Source organism: Marmota flaviventris, chromosome 18 (assembly GCF_047511675.1).
Source record: "Marmota flaviventris isolate mMarFla1 chromosome 18, mMarFla1.hap1, whole genome shotgun sequence".
NCBI classification, from domain to species: domain Eukaryota; kingdom Metazoa; phylum Chordata; class Mammalia; order Rodentia; family Sciuridae; genus Marmota; species Marmota flaviventris.
The window spans coordinates 17582891-17607987 of record NC_092515.1 but is presented as its reverse complement, the minus strand read 5'-3'; the positions used below and the strand labels follow the sequence as shown (position 1 = coordinate 17607987).

The window sequence follows — 25097 nt, the reverse complement described above, 5'->3', positions numbered from 1 at the left end:
GTGAGAGCTGTTTTAGGCAGAATAGCAGGCCCTTTCTGAGGATGTGAGGTTTCCCAAACAACTGGATAGAATAAGACAAGGAGACTCATGGCTTCCTGGTGAGTGTATCCAAAGGGCACGGAAACCAGAGTGGACAAGGGAGGAGTGGACAAGGGAGAGGTGGTGAGGTCAGGGGTTCATCTAGGTCTTTGCTAAGGTCTCTACTTGTCTCCTTATGGTTTCCAGTCACACCCCTGCCCCCTGCAGGGCCAAGACTACAAGCAGTAGTTGAAGAGATGTGAACTAAAAACATTCCAAAAATTGATGAAAGACATTAAACCACAAATCCAAGATCTTTGACTCTCACACAGGATGAACATAAATGAAACCTACCTAGGTACACGGTAGTAAAAGCACTGCTGAAAAACAAAGAGAAAAATCTTTTAAATACCAGAGGAGAAAAAGATGATTATTTTCAAAGCAACAAATATAAGATTTTGATTGAGTTTTAAATAGAATAACCAAAGCTAAAAACGATGGAATGATGTCATCGAGGCACTAAAAGAAGATAAGTGCCAACCTAGAATTCTATGCCACAGTAATGATATTCTTCAAAGATGGAGGCAGAGTAAATATTTTTCAGGTGAAAGCTGAGAAAAGTCACCACGACAGAGCACATGCGAGGTAATACTAAAGAGGATTCTCCAGGCAACAGAAAAAATGATCCCAAATGGAAGCAAAGTAACGCAAGAATGAAAATCACCAGAAGAGCAAAGAAGTAGATAAAGGGAGTGACTTTTTTTTAATGACTTCTTTTTGTAGCTTTATTTTTTATGTGGTGCTGAGGATTGAACCCAGGGCCTCACACATGCTAGGCAAGCGCTCCACCACTAAGCCACAGCCCCTGCCCAAAATGGAATGTTTTAAAAACAATTTCTTGTCAGGTGTGGTGTTGCATGCCTGTAATCCCAGCACCTAAGGAGGCTGAGGCAGGAGGATCTTGAGTTCAAAGCCAGCCTCAGCAAATTAGCAAGGCCCCAAGCAACTCAGTGAGATCCTGTCTCTAAGTAAAATACACACACACACACAAAAAAAAGGGGGGCAGGGGCTGGGAACGTGGCTTTGTGGTTAAGTACCCCTGAGTTCAATCCCTGGTACAAAAAAAAAATTTTGTAGAATTTAAAACATGTAAAATAAAATTAGAGCACCACACAGAAGGGGAAAAGAGTTGTAAAATTTCTGGGAAAAGGTACAAGTGCAAGTTTATATTATATTTTAATGAGTTGGGATGAGTGCTGTAATTTCTAGAGTAAATAATAAGATAATGCATATCTGATAAGCTAAAACAGGAGGAAATGGATAATAATAACAAATACTTTTCATAGCTAAAGAAAAGGGAAAATAAAGAACAGACAAAAACAAGCAGAAAACCCAAGCCTGTCTGTAATTACATTAACTGCAAAAGAGTGAATATTCCAACTCAAAGCAAAGATTTCCATACTTAATAGCAAAACAAGTCTAAATATACACTGCTTAAAATAGATTTCTTTTTAAAATTTTTCTTGACGCTGCTGCAGATAGACCTCAGGGCTTCACACAAGACAGGTAACTGAGCCACATCCCCAACCCTGGGTTTATTTTAAATAAAGGAATGTGGAAGAGTTGAAAGTGAAAACATGGTGAAATATCACGTGAAAACTAACCCAAAAATCCCCAGATAAATCAATAACAGAAAGTAGACAAGAAAATCTAGAGTATTAATAGTCAATGAGACATTTTATAAAATGGTCAATCCAATAGGTAGATATTAACAATCCTAAGTTTGTAAGAACTAGAAATATATAAAGCGAAACCATGACAGTTTAAGTGTAGAACTAGACAAATCCGCAATCACAGTTGGAAATTTTAACATACATTTCTCAGTAACTGACAGAACATGCTAACAAAAACTCAGTAGAGATGCAGAAGACTTGAACCACATGATAAACAAATGACCTAATTCATGCATATGGAAAACTGTACTCAGCAACTGCACAACATACATTCTTTTCATATGCATGTGAAACATGTGCCTAAGAAAACCATATTCTAGGCCATAAAGTAAGTCTCAATAAATGTTTAAAATTGGATCATATTTTTTGTCTGTGGAATTAAATTGGACCTAAATAACAAAAAAGAAAACAGGAATTTGTACAGATATCTACAAATTATGCAATATAATGTCTGAATAACCAATGGGCCAAGAGAAATCACAACTGAAGATACAAAGTAATTTTTAACTGACTATTGATAAAAATATAACCTGTCAAAACTTTTGGGATGCAGGGAAGTTGTGCCTAAGTGAAATTTATGGCCTAAATACAAGTTTAATGGAAAAGGATGAAAAGTAGTAATCTCAGGAAGCACCTTAGGTAAAGAACAATGTTTAACCCAACAAACACAGAAAAGGAAATAATAAACCAGAAGCCAAAGAAATAGAAAATGAAAGCACCATAAAGGAAAACAAACAAAGCACATTTGGTTCTTTGAAAAGATGGATGAGGTTGTTAAAGCCCTAGAACAAGACTGATGGAGAAAAAAGGGAAAAGGCGTATCTCAGTGATGAAAAGAGAGAGAGTACTACAGACCCTATGGATATAAAAAATAATGACAAAATATGATAACTTTTAGCCAAAACTTATGAAAATTTTGACTAAATGGGTAAATTCATGAAAAAAAATCAGCAAGGAAAAAAAATGAATAGACCTATATTTACAATGAAAGAGACCAAATCTGCACTTAAAAGCCTGTGCACAGAATCTCCTCTAAGCCCAGGAAGCCTTGCCAGTGAGTTCATCTGAATACTTCTGAGACATTAAGACATGATATCACCTGAGCATGGTGGTGGTGCACACCTGGATTTCCAGCTACTCAAGAGGCTAAGGCAGGAAGATTGCAAGTTTGAGGTCAGCTTCCACAATTTAGTGAGCTCCTGTTTCAAAATAAAAACAAAAAAGAGTGGGATTGTACCTCAAGTGGGAGAGCACCCCTGGGTTCAACTCCTAGTACCATAAAAAATGACATTAATATTATAAAACATTTCCAAAAATAGAAAAAGATGGAACACTTAGAACTTCTATGAGGCACACATCACCTTTGGTATAAACCAAAGGACATCACAAGAAAAGAAATCTTTAGGAAAATCTCTTTTGTGAACACAGACACAATATCCTAAAAAAAAATAGTAAATATTAATTTTATCCAATGATAAAAATAAAAGCAAAAAGAAAAAGAAAGAAAGAAAGAAGAACATCATGACCAAATTGGGTTTATCCCTGTAAGGAAAGTTTGAGTTTACATGTGAACAGCAATTCCTTGAACAGCAATCAATGTAATTCACCACATTGACATAATAAAGAAAAACATTATTATTATCTCAAGTAGATGCAGAAAATGCATTTGATAAGATTCAACAGCCATCTATGGCTCAAAACTCTGGGCAAACTAGGAATAGAGGCAAATTTTTCTTAATTTAATAAAGTGTTTCTATGAAAACCCAGAGAAAACTGTATTCCATACAAAAATATTAAGAATAAGATAAGTATATCCGCCATAGACTTCTCCGTGTGATATTTTACTAAAAGCAAGTGAATTTAACAAAATACAAGGTCATATACAAATATCAACTATAATGTAAATACAAGTAATATAGAACTAGAAGATGAAATTTTCAGAATTTAATAGTATGAAAAACTAGGAATAAACATAATAAAATATATGTCAGTCATCTACATTAATAATTGTAGATTTTTGAGATATATTTAAATGGGATCATTTACCATATTCAAGGATGGGAAGACAATATTTAATATTGTAAAATAATGATTTACCCCAAATTTATTTATGTTCAAAATAGTCCCAATTTTTTTTTAAAAATAGGATTTGGGGCGGATGAAAACTACATACTGATTCCAAAATTTTTACACCAAGGACCAAGAGTAACCAAGAGAATCTTGCAGAACAATATTGGAACATGTTCACTGGCTAATATCATGACTTATTGAAAAAGCACAATTATTAAGATAATTGAACAGATGGCCTTGGTACAAAGATGGACAAATCATGCTCATCAGGGTCAAGTCAGGAGACAGAAGCCATTCAATTGTCTATGTGGGCAAGAGCAAGGGCCCGAGTGTGTTGGTCTCTAGGTTTTATATTTGAATGGCAGGTGCCCGTGTGGGCAAAGACCAGGTATTTTTAAGCTGTCACACTGTGCCAAGATCACTCACCCAGGGCCCGGCTCAGAGGCAGCATTTGGGAATTCTTGCCCAGTGAACATCTGAGTCAGCCACTGGGCAGACCCCTTCCTGCCCAGACTGACCCTGAAAGCTTATGGGCTGGAAGAAAAAGCCTGATTTTCCACAGGAGGGCAAACCCAGTGGGCACAGGAAACAAAGCTTGGGTGAGGGCCAAAGGTAGGGCTGCCGTCCTGGTCCTGTCACCTGCAGATGGAAGCCAAGGGGCAGGTGAGCCACATGTGGTTGGTCAACTTGCCCAGCTGGTAAATGTCATAGATGAAGAATGGCTGTTTGATTTCCTTGCCGGGGTCACAGGGAACAAGGCATCTTTCCACCTGCATCTCGGGCCGCAAGCGGCTGTATTGCACCTTCTCATCCCTCAGGTAGAGCCAGCAGGGCATGGGTTTTTCCGGGGGCTCCTCAACATAGCAGTACCCCAGGCGCTTGCGTTCGCCTGGCTCCTCACAGCGGTTACAGTCCTGCCAGGGCTCCCAGTGGGTAAAAATAAATACCTCGCCACCTAGGTTCAGAGTTTCATTCTGCAGGGGCTTTTGGCCCAGGTCTTTGTGTGTGATATGCAGGGTGGTGGCATCCTGGAAATCAATCTCATATTCTACTATGAGGGCGTTGGCACTGTCCTCACAGCGAAAGAGGCCTGCCTGCGAGGGCTGAGGCTTGGTCAATTGCAGGCTGCCCCCAGGAAGTTTCTTTATATTAGGCCATGAGTTAAGCAAGAAGATATTCTCCCCAAGAATGGAAGAAAAATACCAGAGTGCCGCCTTATGGTCACAATGCAGGACGATATCATTGCCCGAGAGCAGTGCCTTCTGGCACAGACTCTTGTAGGAACAGCTGATTAACGTCTGGGCCCACAGAATGGGGAAAGAAAAACTAACCAGACACAGGGTGGCCAACATGGTGGACCAACTACAGGCAGAGTCTGGGTGCCACACTGGGCATTGTGAGGTCACCCACAGAACTCAGGAATAATGCTTGGGCAGCGGAATGAACCTTGGCTCAAGGTGCTCCCGGAGTGCCATGTCATGTCCACTCATGTCATCCAGGGGCTGACTAAAGGATGTAGCATCAAAAACTCAGATGTCCCCAGGAGCTGTAGAGGAAATGAAATGAGTGAGCCTAAGTCAGAAATGAGTGGACTAAAAAGGCAAATTATTCAATATACAATGATAAAATGGGATAAAAGGCCTTCACATACACCAAGATAGAGAAGAAGGGGGACACACAGAAATCACTGTTCTGTACCATTCCTAAACCCAGGGAGAAGACATTCTAAGGGCCTCCAGATCATAGATGGAGAGGATTTCTTATCAGCCTCAAACCAGCTCCTTGATAGAGTCAGACACTTCTGAACCATGTTCTCTGAGGTTCATACCTCTAACCTCCAGGGACAGATCTCCCTCCCCATCATCCTCCTTGGATATGTCTGAAGTAGCGTTGGAAGACGTGCCTCCTTGAGACATCATCCGTTTCTCAGTCTACTTTCTGTTCCCCAAAGTTTGATACCTAAGGATTCTTACAAACCTCTAAGCAACTCCCCCCTCTCTCTTTCCTCCTTCTCCCTCTCCCCCTCCCTCTTATTTCTAGGTATCTTCACATGTTTCAGACTTCATCAGAGAGCCATATCCTTCATCTCTATTTCAATGAGGTATTTGTCCACCTGGAAGGATTTCCTGATAGTATCTTAATTTATTCCCAGATTTGGTGAGGGATGAGGTACAGGGGATTGAACTCAGGGGCACTTAACCACTGAGCCACATCTGCAGCTCTTATTTATTTATTTATTTTTAAGTTGTCGATAGACCTCTATTTTATTCATATGTGATGCTGAGAAACAAACCCAGTGCCTCACACATGAGCCACATCCCCAGCCCTGTTTTGTATTTTATTTAGAGACAGAGTCTCACTGAGTTGCTTAGCGCCTCTCTGTTGCTAAGACTGGCTTTGAACTTCAGATCCTCCTGCTTCAGCCTCCCAAGCCACTGGGAATACAGGCTTGTGCCACCACACCTGGATATTCCCAGATTTTAACAATGGTTAGTGATGATTCAACCATAATCTTGGTTTTAAACTTGCCAAAAGCTGAGTTCTAATTGGGCTTTCAAAGGATTTCTCAATTTTCAGCCACTTTTGGCCAATATCCACTCCTAATATCCTGTATTCCAACTGCTTCCCCTAAAGCTGCAAGTTCATTAAATACATTACCTGTATTACAAAGTATCTCAGGCAACAGCCTCTGGGTTCTAATAATTTTCCTTGAACCCAAAATGTCTAAGTCAATGCCATCTATTTTTAGTTCTGAGTACAGTAGCCCCCTACTCCTGGCACTCATTTTGGTATCAATCAAGAAAGCCTATTTGCTACTATACTAAACTTCCCCCAAATCTGAGTGACTTTCAAATAGCAAAGGTTGGCTTCTCAGTTATGCTCCATGTCCACTGTGGACAATGGTTCCAGCTCCAAGCTTTACCTCTCTATGCCACACACATTCACTTACTACCCAAATAATTACTGACGACCAACCTTGCACCAGGTACCAAGGATCCAGCTTAAGTCCCTGACCTCCTGATGCTTACAGTCTAGTGGGGATGTATTCGTCGGGTTAGGTTAGATTATCCTATGTAACAAAAGAATTCTGGAATCTTCGTGGCTTAACACAATTCTTTTTTCACACTCCATGTCCCAGTGTTGGTGAGTGGAGCACTCTATTCCACAAGGTCCTTAAAGATACCACTGGGAACACCACTAGTTGCTATGGCAGAAGAAGGGAGAAAACTGAGTCACATACTGGCAATTAACTGCTTTGGCCTGGGAGGCGTCCACCTTAGTTTTGTCAACAGGCCACTAACTAGAATCAACCACCTAGTCCCACCTGACCACAGAGGGGCTGAGAAATGTAGGAATGCACATGGGATATTTGTTGAGTGATACTTGTCTTTACATTGAGAGAAAATAGATGACAAAGAATGACTAACAAAACATCAGATGATAGTAAATTCAGGAAAACAAAAAGTGGGGACAGAGAAATTAGAGATAGAGCCTGTTAAGGTATGTATGCACCCCCCCACCCCAAATGCATATGTCGAAGCCCTAACTCACACTCTCACAGAATGTGACTATATTTGGAAATAGGGTATAAGCAAAAATAACCAACACAGTTTCAGCACCATTATGAAAACACAAAGAACCAGGACGGAAGCAGACCTCAAGCGGATCAGCAAGCTTTCTTTTATTTTGCAGCAGAGTCAATCAATCAGGCATGCTGGGGGCGGGGTGTGTGTGTGTGTGTGTGTGTGTGTGTGTGTGTGTGTCATTTTCTGTGTAGGAAAATAACCACCGGTTACAGAAGGAGTCTGAATTTTATAGTTTACAATGAGGATGGTTGAATTATTGGAAACTGAGGCAGAATGTCGATTTGGGCAGGGTCAGTGAAAAAGTTGTAAAAAGCCCCAAACTCACTGTCACTGGGAAAAGCTCAGAACTCGGTGTTCCCTGCTTCTCTTCTTCCTCTGGACCCACTGTTACCCAGAGCTTGGCGACTTGCTCTTCTCCTTCCAGGACTCATTGGCAACGGGACAGGGTGAAAGTCCAGGGCCCAGTGTTTCAGTGCCACCCTCCCTGCAGGTCCCACTGTGGTTGGGAAGGGGTGAATGTTTGCTGGTGGTAGAGATGGGAGGACGAACAGGGGAGGGATCAAAGTTTGCTTTCTTTCCCTTGGGGCCCATTGTTACTGGGAAAGGATTTACTGGGAGAGGATTCATGGTTGCCTTCCTCTTCCCTCTTCCTCGGGGTCAGACAGTTTGGGGGAGTTGTCATTTCCCTGTCCTGGGGGTGGTCATATCCTTCAGAGGGAATATAAAAATGCAACTGAATTAAAATGAGATTGCTAGGGTGGGCTCTAGTCCAATGTGATTGACATCCTTATAAGAGGAAAAAAATTAGGACACAGAGAACACAGATAGAGGGAGACTATGTGAAGACGGAGTGAAAAGCCAGAGAGAATCCTCAGAATGAGACCAAACCTTCCAACATCCTGATCTTGGTCTTTTAGCTTCCAGCACTGTGAAGACATAAATTTCTGTTGTTTAAGTCACCTGGCCTATGGTGTTTATTATAGCATCCCTCGAAAACTAGTATAGAGACTATTGTAAAGGGGGTAGGGAGAGAAGGTCTCTCTAAAGAAGTGATATTTGAGCAGTTCTCCATAAAATGAGCCATGAATATTCCAGGGGAAGCAAAGTCTGGATTAATCACACAGCACATGCAAAGTCCTTCAGGTGGGCACAGGTTTGACATGGGTCAATATCCTAAGACTAGCAGAAGCATACGTGTAAACAAAGTTGGGTTTATTTGATTCACTGCAGGGAGGGAAGAGACCATGGGAAATGATACAGTGTCTCAGAAAGATGAGCTAGAGGAGACTGTGGAATGTGAACTCTGTTATGTGACTTTTGAGAAAAGTCTGAAGATGTGGGGAGTTGCTGGGATGGGGAGCTGCCAGGAAGTATGACTAATTCTATCTTCTTTAGGAGATAAGAAAAATGGAGCACAGCTTAACTTAAAATGGGTGAAGAAGCAGTCGTCACGCATCATCTGGGATGGGGGATTTTTGATATCTTGTGGTTTGGACAATGTTCCTGCTTTGTCTGTGTTCAGACATGATAAAGACCATTATGGCCAGTCTTAGCAACTCAGCAGGGTTCTGAACAACTTGAGCAACTTAAGGAGACCCTGTCTCAAAATAAAAAATGAAAAATTAAAAGGGCTGGCGATGTTGCTCAGTGGTTAAGCACTCCTGGGTTCAATCGGAGGAGGAGGAGGAGGAGGAGGAGGAGGAGGAGGAGGGGGAGGAGGGGGAGGAGAGAATTCTATAATAAAAAAAACAAACAAACAACTATCCTCTAACAATCAGGGAGAAATTAAGACATCCTCACATCCACAAAAGCTGAAGGAATCTAGTACCACTAGACTTGTCCTATTTAAAAATGCTAACGGGATGTTACTGTTTATCATCCAAAAGATAATAAGCAGTAACCCGAGGCCATATGAAGAAGTAAAGATCTTTTGGAAAGTAAATACATGTGCAGTTATAAAAACTAATTTTATTCTAATTTTGGTTTGTGATTTCAGTTTTTATTGCTTACATGATATAAAAGAAAATGTATAAAATAATTATTAACCTTTGTTATCAGAAAAACTCAGGCCACTCCAAGTCCTCTGAGAAAGAGCCACCGGAAGGCTTTGAGCGGAGGCAGGTGATCGACTTAAGTTTTACAGGACTCAGTCGGGAACTTGCCTGGGTCCCGAACCCACCAGCGGGTCTGCAACCTCCAGCGGTTGTGGGGGAAGCGCCTGAGTCGTGTTTCCCAGGATGCGCTCCCCACTTGACGCCACCGGGAGGCAGCAGAGTCGCGCCTAGCGCTGCCCCGGTGGCTGGCAGAGCAGCACCCCGCCCGGGCGCAGGTAGCCAGTCCCAGGGAATTCCTGGGCGGAAACGGATCCCTCGCGCCTCTGCTCGGCCCCTTTAAGAGCCCGAGTTTCCGGAGGTCTGACCTAGGGCGAGGGATGCCCGGGGGCTGAACCACCGGTGGAGGGTAGGGGGAGGCGGGAAGAACTTCCCAAGTAGAATTCTAACTTTTTCAAGGGGTGAGTCCCATCGGGCGTCCCTAGAGGGTCCGAGCTTCCCTTCTGGGGACTTCATTTTGATTCTTGAGGTCATCTAACTGGGAGGTGTATGAAGCCCGCAGCGCCTCCCCGCACCGGGGCGGACCGAACCCCACTGGCTGGAAACCCGGGCGCTGCCGGCGCGCGTCTCCCGGGCGGGACCCGCTGAGGCTCGCCCCTCCCCGCAGGGCGCACCTAGGCGGGTCCATCGCCGGCCCCGGAGAGGGGTGTGCGCAGGCAGGGAACAGGTGCGCGGCAGGGCCCGCCCCTCCTAACAGGTGGCTCTCTCCGAGCAGGTCTCTGTTCTCGTGGACCTCGTCCGCTCGGCCTGTTGGGGGCAGGACAGGGCTGCACGAGGCCCGCAGTCTGCGGGCGCCCTCCTGGCGGGCCGGTCACTTGGTTTCGGCCCTGGGGGCAGAGCGCACCTGGGTCAGCCCACTTCCGGGGAGGGAGGCCGAGGAGCCCCACCCCGCCGCCCACCCCGAACCCGGCCGGGGCTCCCACCGTGTGTACCTGGGCCGATCCATTCCCAGGGGCGCGCCGGGGGTGGAGCGGCTCGGAGACGCGCCGTGGGTCTACCCAGTTTCTCCCCGAAAGCTGAAGGCGTGCGCTTCATCCACGTTATTTTTGTTGGTCGAACTCCTCGAGCGCGGCCGGAGAGACTTGGAATAGAGACAAGGAGCGGAAGTGGAAAGGGGAGGAGCGCGCACCCCTCCCGGCCTCGGTGCTCGCAGCGCCCCCTACCCTCCCGGTACTTGGGAGGGGACGCGCGGGGCCGACGCGCCCAGACGGCCGCGATGGCGCGGGTGGCCTGTGGGCATTCCTGGGCGCCCTGCGCCCACCCGGCCGCGGTGGGCTTCTTGTGGCTCTTTTTCAGTACCTGGTGCACAGGTAAGGGACGTGGGGCCTCGGGTGCTGGGGAACCGCGGGAGGGCACCACACGGCGGGGGGTGGATTCAGTTCTCCGCGGCCCGGGAGGTGGGAGAACAAGGGCGAGGCCGGGGGGTGGGTGGGTGCGAAGGCGCAAAAGCTCAGGACCTCCAGATCCGTCGGGTTTGGGGAGACCTCTGCGGTGCCCGAGTGAGGGAATTCCCCACCCTCTCACCGAGCGCTCCCCGCGCCCTGGTCGGAGACAGCAGGAAGTGAAACTCCCGGGATCGTGTGCCCTGGAGCGGCTGGGAGACGGGGACCCTTTGTGGGGTAGCAGTGAAGGACCCCTCGATCACGGGAAAAGCTGAAATGGAATCTTAGGCTTCCCTGGAGAAGGGTTGGGGTAACGGGGAAATGTTAGATTGAGGGGGTGAATCAGACGTTTCCTAAAGGAAGGGATCAAGAAGTAGTGCCCAAGCTTCGAGTGGGCGTGGGATGGGGACTTCCCACCACCCCCGGCCCCACCCACCTCGCGCGGGTTCCCTGGTATCTGTGCGTAAGAGACTGGCAAGATGGACTTATGGACCCGAAACCATCTTCCGCAGGCCAGCCCTGAACTGGATTGGATGTTCACCCTGGTGGGGGACAGGGGGCTTTGTCTTTCAGCAAGCATATTTCGGTGTGTGTTTGGGATGACTTTGGGTAGGGTCAGGTGGGATGTTGACAGAAATGTTGTGGGGGCTTTAGCCACTCCAGAGAACGCAGGTCAGACTTCTCCAAAATTCACAAAACCCCGGTAACTTGGAATCCTTGGGAAAGTTCTTTTTGAGCTGAGGTTTTGAGCCCTGGCGCGCCTTGCGGTGGCTATTTGGTCTTGCCCCTACAGGCCACAGAGGGAATGGGCAAGGGAACAGAGGGTAGACTGGGGTGATTCAGAGGCCACAGTCTGGAAGGATGGACAGAACATTCCAGTAAAATGGCCATTGACCTCATATCTGCCACTTTTCAACCCCAAGGGTCTATAAAATGGGCATGACTGTCAGAGCTACCTCACCAGGCCTGGGAATTAAAGAACAATGTGTGCCAGGTGCTCTGGACAGCCACACACTTGTGTGGCAAGTGATGTGGTGGCAATGATGTGACTCATTCCTGTTGAAGTTCTTTCCTGAGCTTACAATGATCCCTACTGACTCTCCTCTTGCCCTCAGCCCCTGCTGGTGGCATCCAGGTGACTGTGTCTGACCCCTACCACGTAGTGATACTGTTCCAGCCTGTGACCTTGCCCTGCACCTATCAGATGAGCTCGACCCTCCCAGAGCCCATCGTAATCTGGAAGTACAAGTCCTTTTGCCGGGACCGCGTTGCTGATGCCTTCTCCCCAGCCAGTGTGGACAACCAGATCAATGCCCAGTTGGCAGCAGGCAATCCCGGTTACAATCCCTATGTGGAGTGCCAGGACAGTGTGCGCACAGTCAGGGTTGTGGCCACCAAGCAGGGCAATGCTGTGACCCTGGGAGACTACTACCAAGGCCGGAGGATCACCATCACAGGAAGTACGTGGGGCCAGGGGGCTGGGAGGTTGGCTTGGGTGGGTGGTGGGGCAGGGTTCCTGGTGCCCAGCCTGGAGTCCCCACCTGGAAGCTGGCAATAGAACCTGAAAGGACCCACAAAGGGAGGAATCCTTCCATCCATCTATTCCTTATCTCCACAACACAGATTTAGTGAGCACCTGCTGTATAGCAGGTGCTGTTCTAGGCTCTGGGAACACGGCAGTAAACAAAACCATCCAATCATTTCCCTCATTGGCTCATATTACATCAAGGGAAACAAACACAACATACACTGTCAAATGCTTGTGCGGTTAAAAAAATGCGGTAGTGGAGAGGCAGGGGTGTGTTCTATAATAGGACCAGTAATACCAGCAATAAGAAGTAAAAGTTAAAGAAGTAACAGTTGTAAAGGCCCTTCTGTGTGCAAGGCTCTAATCCAGGTTTCCATGGATTAACTCATTTACACCACACAGAAATTGAATGAATTGAGTCTATTATTGTCATTTTAGGAGGCCCAGAAAGAAAAAGTAACTTCCACAGCTGACCACTGAGCTGCTAAGAGCTGAGTTCCCACTCAGCCACTTTGGGCCAAGTCTCTAAGCCCCTAAGCTCTGGGCAGGGAATCAGCAGAGGGCCTCAGAGAGGAGGTGAGGGGAGTAAAGGACACTGGCAGGCGACTTAATGGAGAAAGCCTGTGCCTTCCCAGGCACGGCACATGCATTCTCCCATTGAGTGGTCTCAATGACCGAGGTGCAGATGGGTTAAGGAACCTGTTCAGGTGCACAGGTAGTAAAGAGCTGGTGCTGGAATTCCAATCAGGCAGCCCTGAGGGCCCTTGTTCTTAGCCATAATGCTGCCTCCTGACAGCCAGTGCCTGTTGGGATTAGTGAGGGGGAAGGTCGATCGTGCATTCAGTATTTATCAAGCATCTCCTACATGCCAGGTGCTGTTGTGCGCACTGGGGGTGGAGTGGCGTTCAGAATGGCCAAGGTCCCTTCCCCGTGACCTTGGGAGAAAACATTCTAGTGGGGTGAGACTGGTAACAAATAAACAAGGAGAAAGAGCAAGGGAATTTCAGATTGTGCCAAGTGCCACGAGAACACAGCAGCAGGGGACGTGCTGTAGGGAACGGCTTGGAAGTGCCTGCCTTACAGCCTGTTCCAGTGAGATTTGAGGAGGTGCTGGGACCAGGCCCTAAAGAATCCAGAAGGCAGAGAGGAAGGGCCGAGCAGCCGTGAGCCAGGGATGAAGACTCACGCACATAACTGTGTGTCCTCAATCCCGGGCATGGGACAGAATGGGAACGAGAGAAGGGTGGATCCCTTTGCAGACCCCAAGTGACCAGGCCGTGGAACACTCTCCTTCTCCCACTGTGTCAGACACAGGTGATAGGCAGGGTTCCAGGGACTGAGCCTGGTGTTTCAGGGCAGGGACAGGCTTGCTCTGAATTTACATGGCAGGTCAGCCCTAAGCATCCTGCCATTTTTGAGGTTGGAGGGCGTCTTGGGGGTTCACTCTATATGGACACCCTCTCCAACCCGGGGGCCTCTCCAGCATGGATCAGACATACATATCTAGCCCCTATCAGGACAAACCGAATACCGAGCCTGCCCTAGAGGGCCAGCTGGAATCACATCTCCTCTGCTGTGCACAGAACTCCAGAATGGCCTCAGCTCTATCAGGGGGAGGGGGAGGGGAGACCCTTTGGGCTCCAGAGGCCTCAAAGGCCTCGGCCTTTCAGACTCCCTAACCCTGAGCCAGTGTTTGATATGGGCCATGACATGTCATATGTCTGTCCTTTGAGGAAATCCAGTAGCCATGAGACCTTTCTCCATTTCAGCTTTGAGGACAGGGAGAAATGGACTTCTGTGGTGCTCCTTGGGTCACCAGCCTTCTTGGTTTTTAAAGCAAAAGCATTTCTGGGCAAACCAGAAGGTGCCCCTCCACTTGGAGTGGATCTGCTTCTCTTCCATTCTTCCCTGCTCTGGGCAATGTGGGGTGCTAGTGTTGGAGGCCCTGTTCCACCTCTTCAAGCTGCTTGGGGCCATGTGAGTCCCCTCTCAGTCCCACTAGAGCAGAGACATTGGACCTCTGAAATCATGAGGGCCACCTCTGTGGTAGGTAGTTAAGGAACCTGAGGCCAGCGTCATAGAGGAGGTCCAGCTTCTGTCCCCACTAGAGACCAGAATCTTTTCTTTGCACCTAGAACAGTTAAGACAGTGCCCAGCCCTGTGATCTTAGGGCAGCCCTTGACCAGGAACAGGGTGCGCCTGCAGGAAGGAAGTGGGCCCAGGCCTGCCTTAGGATCAACCAAAAGAGGCCGGAAAGTCCTATTTGCTTGAGTTTTGAAACATGCAGGCCAAACAAAACACACCGAGACCCACAGGTCCGGTCCTGGAGACCCCAGGTTTCAACTTCTGGTCTATATAATTGTTTGCCATGGTGGGGGGTTCCTGTCTGCCTCTTTGGCTTTGGGCTGGGCCCAGCTCTTGAGCACTGTTGTTGGAGGGATGTGGTCAGGATCTCATTAGCAACTCTGCCTTAGGCTCATGGGGGACAGGAACAGGGTAGAGACGATCCCAGCTAGGAGAGCCCCCATAGCTTCATGGCCACATTCTTTCCAGCCAAGCACTTCCCCTTGGCCTGACCTAATGCTCTCCTTCATGGTGGCTCTTTGGGAGCATTAACTGTGGGTGCCCCAGTCCACAGCACTACTACCACCTGCTGATGTACCTCAGAGATACAGGTGGAAAACAGTGGGCCCAGAGGTCACTGCAGAGGAGTCTAGTGTGTTTAGGAGAGTCTAGATCAGAGTTTTTGAGGATTTGATGAAAGGCTGGATCTATACAAAGAAACTCAGCACATAGTCAAAGCTCTATAAAGAGTGGCCATGTGCTCCGGAGGTCACCTCTGGCCTTCCCTGGTTTCCTTATTCAAAACTGCACACCCCACCTGCATGCCTGGTACTTTCTCTCTGCCTTCCCTGGCTCATTTGCTCCAAACTGTTTGTCACTACAGAATATGCAATATGGTGAAGTTTTGTTTTGTTTTGTTTTAATTTGTCTCTCTTTCCCAGTTAGAATCTAAGCTCCATAAGGGCAAGTTCTCCATAGTAGTGGTTCTTATTCTTGCAGACGTCAAAGTGTTTTTGTTTTTATGGCAAGCAAACAGAGAGGAACTTGAAAAATATTTCAAATCACAATGATAAACTCATTATTAAAATAACATATATATTTTTTAATATTTTTATTTGTCAATGGACCTTTATTACATATGGTGCTGAGAATCAAACCCAGTGCCTTGTGCATGCTAGGCAAGCACTCTACCACTGAGCCACCACCCCAGTCCCCAAATAACATATCTTTATGACAAAGTAACTACATTTTCCAAAAACAAGTCTTTTTTAATGAGAAGAGTGGCGTTTTCTATTTTTGAAAGTCTTGTTGAATAGAAGAAGCTGGATCCTCAACCCTGCTTCAGTCTATTGTGATATTGCTCAAATGTCACCTACACTCTGAAAAGGCCACAGCCCACTCATAAGAAATGAAAGGGGGGGAGCAAATAATGTCTATTATGAAAATAACTTTGACCTCACTGATCCCCTAAAAAGGTCTTGAGGAACCAGGAACCATGGTGCACAGATCATTTTGAGAACCATTGTTTGGTAGTATACCAGGTGCCTCAAATAGTGCCTGAAAAACAAGATGCATTCAGTGGTTATTTGTTAAATGTTGAATGGATGAATCAAGTTCTATTTGACTATAGCCATGTGCCCAGAATACTGGAACAGGCAATGGAAACCAAGGAAGGTCAGCATGAGGAGAGAAGGGGGACATTTCTGCACCTTGGCCAGTCCCTGTGTCTGGCCAGCAGTGACCAAGACAGACTTGGTTCTGTGTGCAGTGCACATTCTTGCAGGGGCAGAGGTGGGCAGACAGCACTGGGTGATGGAGGTCAGCAGTTGGGCAGGAGAGCCATAGAGGTTGGGATGGCCAGGGAAGAACACTCCTCCCTATTGAGACTTGAGTAATGGGAAGGAACCAGCCTGAGAGGGTCTGCAGGGACAGGTGTGGGAGGTGGACAAGTAGAGGGCAAGCTGAGGCAGCTCTGAGCCCAGCATGTTGGGGACAACATGGAGGCCAGCCTGTGCAGAGCCCAGTGAACAAAGGAGATGGCATGGATGCGGCTGGCATGATAGCCACTGGCCAGAACATGCTGAGGACACGTGGTGGTCCAGGGAGGCTTTTGGATGGATGTGGACAGTGTTAAAAGGCAGGTCTTTCTGAGGACGTGAGGCCTACCTTCTGAGGAAGAGGCTCCAGTTCTGTTCTTCCCTCAGCACTTAGTGGCTGTTGTCTCACTAGGTGCTGGGTGCTGAGGATTGGGGCACCCACAGTTACTGCTCTTGGCACTATTGTGGAGAAGGACATTGGGTCCACGGGGCCAGGTGATGGGCCAGGCAATGGGAGCCAGAGTGGCTGGAAAGAAGGTGGCCCTGAACTGGGGCTCTCCTGGCTGGATTGCCTGTCTCTAGCCTGTTCCTGTCCCCCATGGGCCCGAGGCAGAGTTGCCAAGCTGGTGCCACCCTGTTCCACACTTGTGTTGGCTGAAGGGATTTAACTAATGAGAGCCTGAGGAGTCCAGAGGAAACCGGATGTGCTGAAAGACTTTCATTAGTGGCATAATTAATAGGCTCCTGGCCTGAGGCTGCTTCAGACTGAGCTTCCCCAAGCCTTGGGCCTGGCCTGGAATGCGGGGACAGGCGGGGAGGGTGTGGGGGTGGACAGGGAACTGGGAGAGTCCTCTCTGTCTCCCACACATCACGCCGCCCGCTCTTCCTCCTGCCTGGGCATCTCCTATCTCGAATCTGGCCTAGTTAGCTCTGCCTCCTCCCTCTGGACCCATCCCCCAGTCTGCACCAGGCCTCGGGCCGTTTGTGTCAGGAGATCACACCTCGATTTGGAGAGGTCCTAGGGAGGATGGTTCTGAGCTGAAAAGCACTGACCCTGCCATGAACCTGACCCTGCTCTGCCATCAGTGAGCTGTGCCACTTCCGGTGGATCAGGTCATTCTCACACCACCCCAGCTTTTTTTTTTTTTTTTTAATTATTTTTTGTTGTAGTTGGACACAATACTTTATTTTATTTATTTATTATGATGTGGTGCTGAGCATCAAGCTCAGCGCCTCACACACGTGCTAGGAAAGCACCCCACCAGTATAACCCCAGCCCCCCACCAGGCTTCTTGAAGTGACCCATGTTCCGTATTCAGAACAGTGCACGAGGAGCACCGAGACCTGTCCCCTTGCTCCCTCCCTGCTGTGCCCATGGGATGGGGGGGCTCTGGTCCTGTCAGGGTTAGACACCCCCTCTCATGAGGTGCCCTCACACCATCTCTTCCCGTCTCAGATGCTGACCTGACCTTTGAGCAGACGTCTTGGGGGGACAGTGGTGTGTATTATTGCTCCGTGGTGTCGGCCCAGGATCTCCAGGGGAACAACGAGGCCTATGCAGAGCTCATCGTCCTTGGTGAGTGGGGCTGCTCTCTGAGGTCCTTGGAAGGGGGAGGGGGAGCAGGCCCTTCTGTCCTTCTGTGTCCTTACTCTGCCCTCCAGCCCACTCACTGGGCTCTTTACCTGCTTTGCTCTCCCCTCATGCCACCGCCAGTCACTTGAGCTTCTCTGTGCCCTGCACCCCAGGAAGGGACCTTTCCCCTGCAGCCTTCCAAGTCAGCCAGAGCCAAACTAAGAATGGAGAGAACCGGGGGCTCTACCTCTTCCCAGTCTCCCTTTTTGAAAACAGACATGCTCAGATGTGGTTGACAAGGAGGGAGGAGGATGACTGTGTGTGTCGTGGGGGCGGGGGCAGGGTGGGTTCAGGACCCCGCCCCAGAACCACAGTCCCAGGATGCTCCCATCCCTTGTGTGAAAGGGCTTAGTTTACAAAGAACCTACCTCTAATTCTCCGGTATACTTTAAGTCATCTCTTGGTTACTTTTAATACTTGATACAATGTCATGGGGTCAGGAGTTGTTACACTGTATTGCTTAGGCAATGGTAACATGGGAAAAAGTCCTGTCCATGTTCAGTAAGGACTTTTTTTTTTTCAGTCCTCCCTGGTCAGGGAGGGCCAACAACAGTGACATAGACAGTGTGATTGAGAGGCTGGACCCACTGGACCACCTGCTCTCTCCTCATAGGGCCCTAGGGCACTTTGGAGTTCCTTGACAGACGCAGCATCTTTGTCTTTTGACTGCTAGGAAGTGTGCAAGTTTGTATGTAAAATGAGGGTGGCACCAAATGCCAGGGGCATGGTGAGGTGTCCACCAGCAGCTCCCACGCGGCTGGGTGGCCTCGGCCCTGTGGAGCAGGTGCTACCATGGGCCGGGTGCTCTGTTAGAAGCACAGCACAGTGGTGTGTGCTAGTGTGAGCGGTGCCATGAGCTGAAGGGTGTCGTCCCCTCACGTGTGTGACGGAGCAGGCATGCCAGGTGAACATGGGCCAGGATGCTCTTGCACCTGCAATCCCGCCATCCGGGAAGTTCTGGAAACACACCGGTGGCAACAGTGATTCTCCGAGTTTAACCCCAGGGCCTGTTCACCCTGGAACATTCCGAGGCCTCGGAGGAGTTGTTCAGGGTCTTTGAGGCTATGTCTATAGTTGCTTAGTGTGTTAGAAACTGAAACTGGCTACTTTTTAAAGCATAAGATACACAAGTGCACAAGCCATAGCTCTCAAGGCAATGACGTCATTGTGTCACAGAGGCTCTGGAAAGCCCCACATGAGAGAAGGAGGGCAAAGAAGGCAAGTAATGCCTTGGTGTCCTGAAAGGGTCTGGGCTTAGAACCAGACTTCCATGCTTCTGCACCTCACGGGGGTGTGTGACGCTACGTGGGAGCCCCACGAGAGCTCCATGGTGAGGGACTGCGTGTGTGGGCTCCCGCCATGTGCTGCTCTCAGGACGCAGGCCCCCATGGCACCTGAGGGAAGGCACCAACTGGGTCAGGAAACATGCACACGTGACAGAATGTACAGAGGATGGAACCCTGGTGGGTCACAGGACCAGGATCCCATGTGACTTCTATGGGCCACAGAAGCTTCTGCCTTTGTGGGCCCCTTTCTCCATTTAAACAAAACAAAACACACAAAGACATTCCATTTTTATATACTTAGTATTATACTTTTTTTTTTCTCCAGATTAAAAAAAAAAAAAAGCATGTTGCTGGGTCCTAGGGTGCTGGGCCTGCTCTGCTTGACACCACGGGATCCTTGCTGTTGTCTGTTGGAACCTTTGGGAAGATAGGCCCCTTGGATGGGAAAGATAGAGTGACCGGACTAAGGTCAAACTTTCGGGACCCCGTGGCGTGTGTTGGAACCTGCTGGGGCTGACAGCAAGTGGATTATGTGATGGTGGCCTTCACACCCACCAGCACCCACATGTGAGCAGGGGTGGAGGGCAGGCACCACACGCCAAGTCTCTTCTAGGCCACCAGCCTCGCCCCTGCCTGCTTGCTGCAGGACACACCTTCTACTGAGCAGCCTGGAATGGGGCACTTTTTAGGGACAGGACTGCCTGGGCTGGCTCTGGCCAGCATAATCTCCTGTTCTCTTTTATCCCTCCAGGCAGGACCTCGGGGGTGACTGAACTCTTACCTGATTTTCAGGCGGGGCCCATGGAAGGTATGGGGTGGAGTCCTCAGTGGGGCTTCTCTCTGGCATTTTCCTCCCCCCCTAATCACTCTCGCTGTGAACCCCACTAACTCTGTTTGACCTTGTGGCATCTAGTGGCCTGGCTCTGGGCTTGGAGGTGGGCTGGGCTGGCTGAGGAGGGACCTGGGGTGTAGGCAGGGGCTCCTGTGACTGGCGCCAGCTGTGTTCTTCAGGGGTTGGGTCTGGGCTATGGCTCTCTCCCCTCCTAGAGGCTACACTCCATCTTGCTTTGGCCAGGTTACTCTTGTTTTCTGCCTTGTCCATTTGAAGCCCAAGGGATCCCTAACTTGGGGATTGGCCCTGGTTGTAGAGGGTTCGCCATCCCTCTGTCCTGTGCCCCCAACTCTGGCACAGAGAATCCAATGAGGGCTGCAGGTCCCTGGGCCCAGGTTGGCTCTGTGCTGCCCCTGCAGAGCCTCTCTGCCCCTGTTGGTTTTTCCCGGCTCCCGGCTCAGGGCCTCCTCTGGTCTCCCTGCAGACTGGCTCTTCGTGGTCGTGGTCTGCCTGGCTGCCTTCCTTGTCTTTCTCCTCCTGGGCATTTGCTGGTGTCAGTGCTGCCCACATACCTGCTGCTGTTACGTCAGGTGCCCCTGCTGCCCGGAGAAGTGCTGCTGTCCCGAGGCCCGTAAGTGCTCCTCATGCCACCTTCATGCAGCCTCCCTGCTGGGCAGTGGCTGCCTACCCAGGACAGTGCCCTGATCTGGAGGTTAGGAGGTTAGCACTAGGGAGGCAGGACGCCAAGGAGGACCTGCTGTTTTAGATTATCACTTACTTATTTCAACTTATATTTTTCATTTATTGAGGGTTTTTGGTTTTTTAATATAATTTATGAACATAGTAAAAAAAAAAAAAGTCCAACATATAAGATTATTCACAGGGAAGCAAAGATCGCTTTAAAAACAAAATCTCAAGTGTAAAAGTTAAGAAAACAAGGTTTACCGCACCATGTAATTTCAGCACATTTAAAAAAAACACATATTCACATGAACACTATACATTTTACATGAAGCCTGCGTTTAGGGGCACTCCTGATGTATCAGAGTGGGGTACCTGTGGAAGTTCAGAAATAGAAGTAGGACCAGAGATGAAGTGGGCGGAGGACACAAGCAAAGAGAAAGAAAGTGAGTCTCCCTCCCACCACTGCCTGTTTCCCTCCTCGGGGCACCAGCTGTTACCAGTTCCTTAGTCCTTCAGGAGGGCGAGTAGATAGACCACTACTTCTGCACACAACCCAAGGAGTATTAACGGGAAAACAGGCAGTTACGAGCCTGAGTAGGTGGATGTTTGAGGTTGGCCTGATAATGCCTAATGGGCTGGCCCAGTGAGTGCCTTGCCCTTCTCTTCTGTAAAATGGGGCTCATGGCAGAGCTCACTGGGCAGGGTGAGTCAGGGATGTAGTGAACTCAGTTCACAGCTTTCAGCACAAGGCTGGACCTCTATAGCGTTTGGAGCCTACTAGCTGTTGGACGTGGGTTTAGTCTACATTAGCAATGCCTTCAGGCTAGGGTACAGCTCAGGGCCCCCCATACACTGTGACCTCTGACCTGCAGCATTCCCTTCTCTTTGAGCTTGAAGGGAAGACTGGGAAAGTGCCCAGGAAGTTGCAGCTCCGTCCATGCCAGCTGGTACCATGGTGGGCAACCCGGCTCCTCAAAGTCTCACTCCCATCACTTAATTGAGAGCTCTGGCTCAGGTGGTGGGTGTTAGTCCATTTTACAGATTCAGAAAAGAACTTTAAAGGGCTGCTACCAAGTTTTCAGTTAGCCCACTGAGGCTGAGGTCAAGGTGCACAGGCCTGTCCCCAGGCACACCTCCTCCACCTACCGCCTATCCCTGTTACTTCAGCTCTAGCCCCAGCCACAGCCCCCTGCAGATCCATCAGGAAACAGCTTCCACTGCTAATTATAACACAGCAAATCAGTCACCTGAGCTGATGTAGGTTTTTTTCCTAGGTGGGGCTCAGCACTTATTCTTCTGCTTTTGAACCAAATCAGAGTAGGGCGTCTCCCTGGGCCTGTGGATACCAAGGAGGAAGTGACTTGCCTAGAGCCCAGTGACTTGGCCACAGAGCAGCCATGGGACCCAACCTCCTGCTGTGGGAGGAAGGAAGCAAGGATTTGCCCTTGAGCTGTCAAGCCTAGAGCCAGGCTGGCTGGCCCTCTGGGTGAGAGTGGGCGGGGCCAGGAGTTGGAAACCCTAGAGGAGCTATTTTGCTCCTGGCTGAGGCGGCCCAGTTAACTCCTGGGGCCCTTGTGGCCTGTCTCAGACCAACTTCCTTTCCTTGCCATCTGGCTCTGGATGACCCAGCAGGCATGACAGCAGAGTGGGCATGGGATATCCTCCGGCAACTCCCTGTTCCAGAGCAGGGACTCTGCCACCCAAAGGGAAACTTGGTTTCAATCCGTGGGATAGTGTAGGCCCGAGAGGTGGCTTTGCTCACTGTCGCCTGTAAGCACACAGTGCAGCCAGAGCTTTAGGGAAGGTAGCTGGAGAATTGGAATTTCACATAAATCTTTTTTGACAAATGTTGGCAAACCACAAGGTCAAACAAAATGTATTGGCCTGCCAGATTGGGGGCCGTGGACTGCCAGTGTGCCACACGCCCCCTATTCTGAAAGCTCCATGAAGAATCACAGGAGGTGACAACCTAAGCATAGCTGATGTTCCCTGGCTTTGAGGTACTGTAATAATGTGGTGGGGGAGGCAGGCGCACAGCCCTTAGAACCCCCTCACACAGCAGCATGGCTCCTGGCCGCCTTCTCATGCCAACTGTGCCCTCCCAGTGTATGCAGCTGGCAAAGCAGCCACATCAGGCGTCCCAAGCATCTACGCCCCAAGCACCTACGCCCACCTCTCCCCGACCAAGACCCCACCTCCACCGCCAGCCATGATTCCCATGGGCCCTGTCTACAATGGATACCCAGGAGGGTACGCTGGAGAATTTGACAGGAATAGTTCAGGTGAGGGCTGACCTAAGAGGAGCTGGACTGGGCACTGGACACAAAGGGGGCTGGGGCTGGGAGGAAGAGTGGGTGGGAGGTACTGGGAATGCAAGGCTGGGGGCGTGGGGGGCAGCCACTGACCACCAATCTCCTTCAGTTGGCCACAGCTCCCAGGTACCCCTGCTTCGGGACACAGACAGCAACATGACCTCTGGTGAGAACCTGTCATTCCCAAGTTGGATATGCCTGTAGAGGGAAGCTGGGTGGGTCAGCATCCATCTTCCCAAATCGATCACCTTCTCCTATCCCTAGAAGTCCGCAGTGGGTACAGGATCCAGGCCAGCCAGCAGGATGACTCCATGAGAGTCCTGTACTACATGGAGAAAGAGCTGGCCAACTTCGACCCCTCTCGACCGGGACCTGGCCCCCCCAATGGTCGTTTAGAACGGGGTGAGGAGACCTGGGGTCTGAGGGCTCCCTGAGGGGGATGGGGAAGCATGGCTCCTTGATACCTGCCCCAAGGAGACTGTAAACACCTTGAGCATAGTTCCTCCTTCCCTATCATGTCCCCTAGGGAATTTTTGAGCCAAGGGGTGACAACTGCTAGCCCTGGCCCCATCCAGCATCAGTGACATTCCCCATTCCCTACAGCTATGAGTGAAGTCACCTCCCTCCATGAAGACGACTGGAGATCCCGGCCTTCCCGGGGTCCTGCCCTCACCCCAATCCGGGATGAGGAGTGGGGTCGCCACTCCCCCCGGAGTCCCAGGAGATGGGAGCAGGAGCCCCCCACAGAGCGGCCAGGGGGTGGCTGGGGGGGCAGGCGGCCCCGGGCCCACTCTGTGGATGCTCTGGATGATCTAACCCGGCCGGGTTCTGCTGAGTCTGGGAGGAGGTCTCCCCCAAGTAGTGGGAGGAGAGGACGTGCCTACGCACCCCCACGAAGCCGTAGCCGTGATGACCTCTACGACCCAGATGACTCGAGGGACTTTCCACATTCGCGGGATCCTCACTACGATGACTTCAGGTCTAGGGACCGCCCTCAGGTGGACCCCAGATCCCGCCAGCACCGATCCCGAGACTCCCGGGATGAAGGCTCTAGGTCTGGGGACCCGCATTATGATGAGCGTCTACTAGAAGAAGCCTTAAGGAAAAAGGGGCCAGGGGAGAGGAGGAAACATTACAGGGAGGAAGAGGAAGAAGAGGAGGCCTACTACCCTCCACCGCCTCCCCCGTACTCGGAGACGGACTCCCAGGCCTCACGGGAGCGGAGGCTAAAGAAGGTGAGCGAATGGTCCTCCCCGAGGTTAGACCCTGCCCAGGCCCCTCTTCTCAGTCCCTGCCCAGTTTACACTCTTCTTTCTCCTTTGCAGAACTTGGCCCTGAGTCGGGAAAGTTTAGTCGTCTGACCTCATGTTTTGTATGTAGTTTTTGTACTTTTTTTTTTTTTAATTTGAGGGAGTATTGATGAAGATCTTGTAAATCTAATAAAATGACAATCATAAAAGTGATGTCTCGAGAAGCATTTGTTCTGCTGCACGAGGTGGGGGACCTGGGCAGCTGCTCTGTGTCTGAAAATGCCATGTCCCATTTCTCCGGGAGCTGGAGTCCTGGGTCAGAAGGAAGGGACCCAAGTCAGCCTTCTGCCTTCTACCTCTGCCCTGGCCAGGAGTACGTGCCCCACGCCGCCTCCGCCCGGCCTCTGCGTGCGCGCCGCGGCCCCGCCCAGACGTGCGCATGCGCCTCGCGCCTCCGCCTTCTCGCCCAGAAGCCGGGGGCGCGCGCGCGCGCCCCTCTCCCCTTCCACCCTGTTAGCCGCCCCCCCCACCCCCCGACCTACTTTGCTGTCTTCAAACCCCGGCAGCTTCCCTGGCCCCCAGGCGACCAGAGTCCCACCTCCGGGTCCCCCGGCGTTCCATCTGGGCCCGCGTTCCATCCAGCGGCGGGCCCCGGGCGGCCGCCGAAGGCTGTGGCGGCGACCTCGCGCCCCGCCGAGACCCGGGCCCGCGCGCGCCCGCCTGCCATCGGAGACAGACAGCGCGCGCGCTCCCCGGGGGCTGCCCTCCCCCCGCGCGCGTCAAGCCCCGG

At 50.0% G+C, this 25097-nt stretch overlaps 2 protein-coding genes and 1 long non-coding RNA gene across 10 annotated transcripts; 1 reads left to right on the top strand and 2 right to left on the bottom strand.

Moving 5' to 3' along the window:
• Positions 1–4456: 4456 nt before the first annotated feature.
• Positions 4457–5173, bottom strand: LOC114097331 (protein FAM187B-like). The gene has a single exon (XM_027941206.1). The coding sequence runs from the start codon at positions 5171–5173 to the stop codon at positions 4457–4459; it is 717 nt and encodes a 238-aa protein (XP_027797007.1).
• Positions 5174–10633: 5460 nt separating this feature from the next.
• Lsr (lipolysis stimulated lipoprotein receptor) lies at positions 10634–24472 on the top strand. Of its 5 annotated transcripts, none has more exons than XM_071604459.1 (9): positions 10634–10829; positions 12017–12361; positions 17767–17886; positions 20546–20692; positions 22851–23027; positions 23167–23223; positions 23325–23459; positions 23661–24292; positions 24383–24472. In XM_071604459.1, the coding sequence occupies exons 1-9, from the start codon at positions 10736–10738 to the stop codon at positions 24416–24418; spliced, it is 1743 nt and encodes a 580-aa protein (XP_071460560.1). In that variant the 5' UTR covers positions 10634–10735; the 3' UTR covers positions 24419–24472. The 5 variants fall into 5 exon arrangements, with proteins under 5 accessions (XP_071460560.1, XP_027797006.2, XP_071460559.1 ...); XM_027941205.2 differs by having other exon boundaries at positions 23322–23459; XM_071604458.1 differs by having other exon boundaries at positions 23661–24418.
• LOC139702692 (uncharacterized) lies at positions 19511–25090 on the bottom strand. Of its 4 annotated transcripts, none has more exons than XR_011705259.1 (3): positions 24850–25090; positions 23946–24619; positions 19511–23377 (listed from the first exon to the last, which is right to left on the bottom strand). It is a non-coding gene; the product is annotated as an uncharacterized lncRNA (long non-coding RNA). The 4 variants fall into 4 exon arrangements; XR_011705260.1 differs by having other exon boundaries at positions 23946–24153; XR_011705261.1 differs by having other exon boundaries at positions 24906–25090.
• Between the last annotated feature and the right edge of the window lie 7 nt (positions 25091–25097).

Coding starts and splice junctions, on each gene's coding strand:
- Lsr (XM_071604457.1), top strand. CDS start 10,736: ATGGCGCGGGTGGCCTGTGGGCATTCCTGGGCGCCCTGCGCCCACCCG. Junction 10,830..12,016: donor TTTCAGTACCTGGTGCACAG/GTAAGGGACGTG, acceptor TCTTGCCCTCAG/CCCCTGCTGGTGGCATCCAG. Junction 20,693..22,850: donor GTGCTGCTGTCCCGAGGCCC/GTAAGTGCTCCT, acceptor GTGCCCTCCCAG/TGTATGCAGCTGGCAAAGCA.
- LOC114097331 (XM_027941206.1), bottom strand. CDS start 5,173: ATGTTGGCCACCCTGTGTCTGGTTAGTTTTTCTTTCCCCATTCTGTGG.